This window comes from Petaurus breviceps, unplaced genomic scaffold, assembly GCF_028583685.1.
Source record: "Petaurus breviceps papuanus isolate PSGF00001 unplaced genomic scaffold, PetGlider_PUasm1.0 470, whole genome shotgun sequence".
NCBI lineage: Eukaryota > Metazoa > Chordata > Mammalia > Diprotodontia > Petauridae > Petaurus > Petaurus breviceps.
The window spans coordinates 7,578,294-7,585,536 of NW_027186350.1; the positions used below are offsets into that span (position 1 = coordinate 7,578,294).

A 7,243-nucleotide genomic window follows, 5' to 3' on the forward strand; every position below is an offset into this window, starting at 1 on the left:
AGCCTGATCATTTGGAAACTCAGGAAGTTTTTTCTTTGAATGTAGAAATCACTCAAGTGGGCAAACCCAAGAAACTGACAGAATAATAACTGGGGAGACAGTGAGACCAAGCATTAGCAATATTTATTATCCTCCAGGGACAACAGTTGGTTGAATTCCAGGATGATTGGCACATCTCCTGTCCTAGTGTCATGATGGGACAGGATTCCCTCAGGAGGCTGCCACACTGCCCCCCAATCCAGGCCCATGTGGGGGCAGAGTCATAGGCGGCAGAAACAGGGCCTTCAACTTTCCAGACAAGCTGGCAATCTCTGGATCTTGAGCCTCATAGGACTTCACCAGTCTGGCAAACTTCAGGACACCTAAGAGAATAAGGAGAGACGTCAGTCTCATGATCCCTATCCCCACACTGGCTTCTACTACTGACTGGAGGCAGCTATCCAGAAAAGTAAACCTTTCCCCCTCGATCTTCCCCAGTCATCCAAGTTGTCTCCAGAGCAAAGAAAACTAGGACACACAAAGAGCAGAAGCTGGCAGGGTCATCCCCCACCAGGCATGGCAAGCTCTCACCATCCCTTCTCCACATTCAATGGGATGGAGATTAGACCAAATCGCTTCCGGTTCCATATCATGAACCAGAAGCAAAGAGATGCCTAAATCTTGGGGGGAAGAGGGAGGTCACTGATTTTCCCTGGATGGATGTGTAGGATGGGGGAGGAAGGAGGGCTGGGGACAGGGAAGGATGAATGCAGTGTTTCATATGTGAACACGCACACATGCACAAAACCTCTATCCCACTTGCATATTGATCCAACCAAGACACTCAGAAGTGATTTAGGCTCTATTTCTCTTTGCACATCTCATCCCGCAGTCTTTGGGGCCGAGATCTAGATTGGTCGAACCCATGCTGCTGAATGACGACACCCTTGGACTGTTTGTACCCAAGTGAAAGTCTAGAAGTCACCTCTCCTGAGGGAGGTGAAGGGGAAGGTAATATTTATGCCAAATCCTGGCTGCCACCGCGTGTCCGAAGAGGGGACAACAGCTTCAAGAAGGCCCTCAGCCCCCAGCGCCATTCCATCATTAATTTGCCCACTGCCGGAGACACATACTATTATCTTAAAAATGTATTTTGAGTCTTCTTTTGGGATTTTAAGTAAGGTGTACGTGTTTTTAAAATGGTTTTCGTTTAAGAGTTGGATGAATAAAAATAATGCCCTTTATGTGTTGTTGTTTTTTTAAATAAATGAATGAAAGGCAATCATAGATAGAGCCAGGCCTCGAAGTCACTTGGGTTTCGGGAACAACACGACGGAGTCGGCTGACCCCTGCGCTGGTCGGTTTTATTGCTCCCAGGTATAGAGGGCGGAGTTGTGGGGGAGGGACCCCGCACAGATAAAATCAATAAATAGAATAAAACTAATTCTATTTCCCGGGGTCAGAGCCGAGCTGGCTCTCCTGCGCCCCCCCACCGCACCCCATTCCCACCCCCTTCCCCGAGCGGGGCGGCCAGGCCGGGGCAGCCCCACCTTCCCCATCGCAGCTGAAGCCGTAGGCTTTGAGGACCTCCTGCTGGATCTGCGTAGCCACGGGAAGCACGAACTGCAGCATCTTTCCCATGTCGTTGCAAGCATTGTCCCGAGCTTCTTCCATGCGCACCGCGTTCTCCGGGGCCGCGAACGCCTGGATGACCTCAGCCAAGACCACTGCCCCAGCCCCGGTGCATAGAGATGCAAGTGCGAGAAGAGGAGAGGGGAAAGGCGTACGGAGAAGGGGGAAGAAAGTGCGCAGGAGGAGAGAAGAGCAGAGTGCAGCAAGGACCGTGAGAAGGAGGAAGGGGGCAAACCCAAACCCACCCAGTCTTCCCCACCCCCACCTTCCATAACGGAGGGCAATTCCGAAGAACCTCTAGGAGCTCAGGGTGAGTTACCCACACCCCCTGGGTTTCATCTTCCCCAAGCCGGCAGTTCCCACATCTGGTTCATCGTCCCTAGGTTTCCCTTCCTCTTCCCGCTCCTCATAGATGCAACAGAGAATTCTGCTCACCCTTAGCCTGCTCGGCGCTCAAGGCCGCGGGTTGTGCGGGACCCGACGCCATAGGATAATTAGAGGAGTTACACGCTTATGCGCGCTCGGAGAGAGGAAGCTGCTTTCTAGTTCCGGGAGCAACACGTCAGCATCCAAAGCCTAAATGCATTAAGTTTGTCACCAGCTACCGGGCTTGCAGGGCGGAAGCAACAGGAAAACCGAGCTTCTACCCGTGAGCCCGGCGAGCTAGAAACAAACAAAACTGTAACCCTCTTTATACAAAGAACTTTTTTCAGAAACGTAAAATGGGGGCTTCCCAGCAAAAAACCAGGAAACCTGCTAGACAAATTCTAAAAGAGCTGTAACACTACTGAAGTGGTCCCGGGAGTGAGTTGAGGGTATCAAGGGACTCCACTTTCGGTGAGGGTGAGTAAAGGAGACGTTGTTTGAATCAACCTTTTCTCTAAGTTACGGGGAAATAAAGTATATCTGACAGTTGGGACCTGTGAATTAAGGTAATATACTTACGTTTACCTTTCAAAGTCATTAAAGTCTTGATAAGAGTCTATGCAAATATTCTTGGTGTTGATTGGATAAAAAGACCAGGCACACCCCCTCGACTTAGAAGGAAAGCGCGTCACGGAAAGCTAGGGAGACTGGCATCCTCGGTAAACTTTCGCTTTAGGTTCACGGCTCTCAGCCTGAGCTCGGGTTGCTTAGTGATCTTCCTGGGCTTGGAAACGTGTCCCTTCCCCCTCTGGACTCAGTCCAGGAGCCCCTCCAGCTCCAGGAAAACTGATAGATAGTTCCCGGGTGGCCATTCTGCCAGTGGCTTTAGAAACCACTTCCTAACTCCTTTTACACCAGTCCTAGGGGATCCTTTGCCACCGACTTTGGGGCATCAGGGCCCCTCCGCAGCCCTCATCCCACAAGCCTGCCTTGGTACTCTTCTGGGAGGAAAGACCGATACCCTTCACCCCCGGCTTCCTGGGTAGTGTGAGAACACAGGCAGTGCCAGAGTCAGGAGCCACTGACCCTCTGGGGCACATTTCCTGAACTGTAAGCCAAAGGCACTTGGATTCACCCCGTATTTTTGAGAAATGCAAAAGTAAGGGAGAGCTGATGGTCATCTGAAAGACCTCTAACCGCACCGGGCCTCTGCTGACCTAAGATCTTCCCCAGGGCCTTCAGCCCTCACCTAAGAAGGTAGAAGGAGCTATCAAAGTAACTTTTTTCTTTTTTTGGAGAGGAGGAAAGAACCTGGCAACCCTTCCCCACAGGTCCCCACCTTCGGCACCGTTGGACGGCCAGACCCCCTCCCACGTGACAGTCTGTCACTCCACCTCCACCCCCTCAAATAAATCAGCCTTAGTCATCCTGAGGGGTTGTGAGGATTTTTTTGTTGTTGTTTGGTTTTGGTTGGGGCCTTTTTTAAAGAGTGGCATATAGATATTTATATATATATATAAATTATTAATGTGGGGGAGGAATTGTGGGGGTATACAATAGGGGAGGCGCGCCGCACACAGGTTGGGGGGAGGGGCGGGGGTAGCACACGACGCTACGCAAAACAGCCACATCTAACAGATGAAATTATCACACCAAGGGGGGGGGGAGGCGAGGAGGGGGGATGCTGCTCCCCCCAGAAAGCGGGGAGGGGCAGGAGAAACAAGGAGGGGGTCCTGGCCCGTGCTGCTGTGGGCTTCTGCCTCTCACCACACTTCTCTCCCCAGTACCCCTGCCTCAGCCAGCGCCACCCCCCAGCTGCGTCTTCTCTTCTCTCTGGGCTGGGCCTCTTCGTTTTCCTCAGGGGGGGCTCTGGCGCTGCCTGGCTCTGCCAGAGAAGGCTCTCCTCCCTCCCGCTGGTCCCGTCACAAGGGTATACAGCTGGCGCTCTACAGAGGCTTGTCGTTCTCCTTCTTCAGATGACTGAAACGGGGCAGGGGACAGAGAAGACAATGCATTACCCCGGGGCTGGGGGGCGGGGGCTACAGGCTGGATCCAGAGACCCAGATGCCATGTTGGAAGCAGTGGGAGAGATGGTACCCTAGGATCGAGACTGGCAGCATCGCTTCTGGGGGTCCGTGCACACCAGAACCCTTCTGGGATAGAGGTCACCAATCAGCATCTCGTGTGACCTTCTGGGAGGTGAGGGGCTGCATTCCAGCGCTTAGCACAGTTTGTGGGAGATCATGAGCACTTTAACAATGGCTTAGTTTCCCGGGCATCATCCTGACCTCCTCTGGACTTGGGGAACCGGGGGTCCCTCACTGCCACCCCCAAGACCCAGCCACGTTCAGGTCTGGCTGTGTACTGTACCTGTAGTAGTCCTCCTGGGCAGGCAGCGGCACGCTGTGGAGGGGGTGGTGCGCATGCAGCCATTGCTGCTGCTCTAGGGCCAGGCGTTGCAGCTCGGCAGATTGGGCATGCATGGCCTGCAGCTGGTGGGCTGCTGACATGGGAGCTGAGAGTGAGGCTGGCAGGTCCCGATAAGGGGTGGCTGGAGAGGGAGAACGGGGGACACAGATCAGTTGGCTTGCCCTACCATTGCCCCCCCCCCATCTCCTCCAAGCATTTCTTCTTCCTTCCCCATCGCTTCCTTTATGTTCCCTTCCCTCCTCTCCATCCACCATCCTTACCAAAGAGCTGGTGACGGAGAACCTCATTCTCATGCAGGGGATGAGGCAGGAGGGGGTTGGGGAGGGTCCCAGCTGGGTAGGGGATCCGGGTAAGATGGGACCCTGAGGCCAGAGGATCAATTAGAGGATGCACAGAGGCAGAAGCTGGAGGCACAGGAAAGGGGGGGGGGCACAAAGAGACTGAGTCAAATTAAGTCACAGATACAAGAAGGGTCAGGTGGGGTGTAAAGCTAGAGAGGAAGAACTGAGGCTTGAGGAAAGAGAACTAGACTCAAAACACTTTACCTCTAAGAGATGGAAATAGGTTAAAAGAAGGGGGGGGTAGAAAAGGGATGTAGGAAGGACAGAGTGCCAGGACAAAGTACAGAACTAAGTCTATGGGCAGTGGATAGGCTGGAGGGAATGAGGGGCTGGTCAAGGTCATGGGCTGCATCCCAGGGCACAGGATGAGACAGCAGGAAGCAAGTGAAGGAAATGTATAAATCTAACTCTTATCTCTAACACTAAGACCAAAGCACCAGGCCTTTTCTCCAGAAGCACTGATAATCTTGGGAATAGGGTGGGAGAGAGAATGGACTTTGGTGGGAAGGTCTTCTGGTATGTTTAAATATTCTCCAGGGACAGGCTCTGTCTCACTTTTCTAACTGTATCCCTAGTTTGGTACATGGTGGGTGTTTGAGCAAAGCTTGTTGACTAATTGATAGAAAGGAGAATAGACTGAGAAGAAACTGGGGATTAATAGTAATTTCAGAGTAAAGCATGTTAGCCAGTAAGATATGCCTCCAGACGCTCAGAAGAGAGTTTGAGTAAGGTATATATTTTTAGTCATGGTCAGTGTACTAATTTGTTTTGCTTTTATGGCAATTATTTGTTATAAGGGAGGGTTCTGTTGGGGGAAGGAATGGGTTATTGGGATGAGTTATAAAAATAAAAGATATTTTAAAATGGGGGGAAAAGTTGAATTCTCACCACCAAGTGAAGATGTGATAGGTTTATAAAAGTGGGTAAATGAAACTTTTGCATGGGATTGCCCTTACAGGTACAGGCAGAAGATGAGAGAGATCAAGAGGAAAAATTATAGGGAAGTATGGGATGGGGAATGAGGCCAGGAGGAGTAGGCTGGGAACTAGACATGGGGGGTAACTTGACAAGGTAGGAGAAAACAAGGAGAACAATGATGGGAAAAGGTAGAGAAGGTTTAGTTTAGAGAGATGTCTACTGCTTGGGCAGGAGGCGAGGGAGGGGAGAGAACAAAATAGATGGGAGTAAAGTCCTCACCTGCATGGATGGCATCCTGCTGGTGCAGATGCAGGTGGGAGTGGATGTGGGAGTGCTGGTGGTGATGGGGAGTCACATTGAGCATCTGCAGCCGGGCCAGGGGGTCGTTGCCCAGGGCCGCCACCCTCTCGGCATGCTGCCTTTCAGCTGCCAGCCGCTCTGCATATGACATGTCCGGTCGAAGGGCTGGCCCAGCTGCCAGTGCCAGACGCTCACGCTCTAGAGGCCCTAGGCCTGGGTGGAAGGGGAAGGGGTGCAGGCCAGGTGGGGCAGGTTGCAAGGCCAGACCCCCATGCCGAGGGAAGGGATCCAAGCCTGGCCCGGGGACCCCATGCAGGGGCTCCAACTCTCCAGGCTTCACCTCAAAGCCAGGCTTGAGGCGGTCTCGAAGGTCACGTTCCCGGGCTTCACGCTCTCGTTCCCGAGCAGCTGGGTCACTGCTATAGAGGGCTGGGACATTATAGCCCAAGAGCCCCGGGTCCACCGCACCCAGGGGCACATAGAAGGGATGGTTGCGATTACCAGGGGACATGACATGGGGCCGAGCATACTCGCTGAGTGTGCGGAGGGCGGGAGTGTCAGGCCCCAGGTAAGGGGGCACTGTAGCCACTGTACTGCCGGGCTCGAATGGTGGGCGGTGGGGCACAGGGCCCAGTGATGGGCACTCCACAGGGGCGCGGCCTTCCTGAACCAGCTTCTGTAGAGGGAGATGATAAGCAAGGTTGGAGGGTGACACTGGGGCTACCTATACTTTCTGGCAAGGAGATGACTGTTTCTAAGCTCCCACCCTGGCTCAATCCCAGGAAAGGTATGCCAAGCTAATGCCATCAAGAGCGGTCAGGGGAGATGTGGTGTTCTCTTCTGGCTCTGTGCTTACTGTAAACTGGAACTGATGGTAATGCTGGTGCAGCCCACTTTACAGGGTGCTCTGTGTACCACTTGTTAAGGGGAGTTAAGGGGTGCCGTGGGTAGAGGGCAGGCCTTGGAGTCAAGCCTGAACTGGTGTTCTGCCTCTGGCATGTGGCCCTGTCTACTCATTTGTAAAATGGGGATAACACCCACCTCACAAGGCCAGGGAGGCTCAAATGGGTAAAGCTACACAAATGCTAGCTGTTATCATTGCTATCATCCTGGGGAGGTCACGACTATGAGCACACTCTCAGGTTCAGCCCAGTCCCTCCGCATCCAGGTAGCACCGGGATCGGAATCTCCCAAGCTGCAATGTTTCCTCCTCCCCTGCAGATGGCGGTGTGACTCCGGCGCCCTCCTCTTCCCCCCTTCCCCCCCCCCCCCCCCCC

The 7,243-nt window shown here is 53.2% G+C and overlaps 3 protein-coding genes and 1 non-coding gene across 9 annotated transcripts in view; all 4 read right to left on the minus strand.

The window, feature by feature from the left end:
* Positions 1 to 7,243, minus strand: part of EMG1 (EMG1 N1-specific pseudouridine methyltransferase) — a 370,137-nt gene that overhangs the window by 54,843 nt on the left and 308,051 nt on the right. The gene's annotated exons all lie outside the window — the stretch shown is intronic.
* On the minus strand, positions 105 to 2,393 carry CUNH12orf57 (chromosome unknown C12orf57 homolog). The gene is made up of 3 exons (XM_069101596.1): positions 2,047 to 2,393; positions 1,530 to 1,706; positions 105 to 362 (listed from the first exon to the last, which is right to left on the minus strand). The coding sequence occupies exons 1-3, from the start codon at positions 2,096 to 2,098 to the stop codon at positions 211 to 213; spliced, it is 381 nt and encodes a 126-aa protein (XP_068957697.1). The 5' UTR covers positions 2,099 to 2,393; the 3' UTR covers positions 105 to 210.
* On the minus strand, positions 2,336 to 2,398 carry LOC138172002 (U7 small nuclear RNA). Its single transcript, XR_011171024.1, has one exon. It is a non-coding gene; the product is annotated as a U7 small nuclear RNA (small nuclear RNA).
* ATN1 (atrophin 1) overlaps positions 3,407 to 7,243 on the minus strand; it is a 13,253-nt gene continuing 9,416 nt past the window's right edge. For 5 of the 6 annotated variants that reach the window (XM_069101579.1, XM_069101577.1, XM_069101578.1 and 2 more), the window contains 4 exons: positions 5,946 to 6,642; positions 4,668 to 4,811; positions 4,348 to 4,528; positions 3,407 to 3,957 (listed from right to left, as the gene is read on the minus strand). In XM_069101579.1, the coding sequence (XP_068957680.1) occupies positions 3,924 to 3,957; positions 4,348 to 4,528; positions 4,668 to 4,811; positions 5,946 to 6,642 (1,056 nt within the window). In that variant the 3' untranslated portion in view covers positions 3,407 to 3,923. The remainder of the gene's footprint in view (positions 3,958 to 4,347; positions 4,529 to 4,667; positions 4,812 to 5,945; positions 6,643 to 7,243) is intronic. The other variant, XM_069101581.1, reaches the window with a different exon arrangement.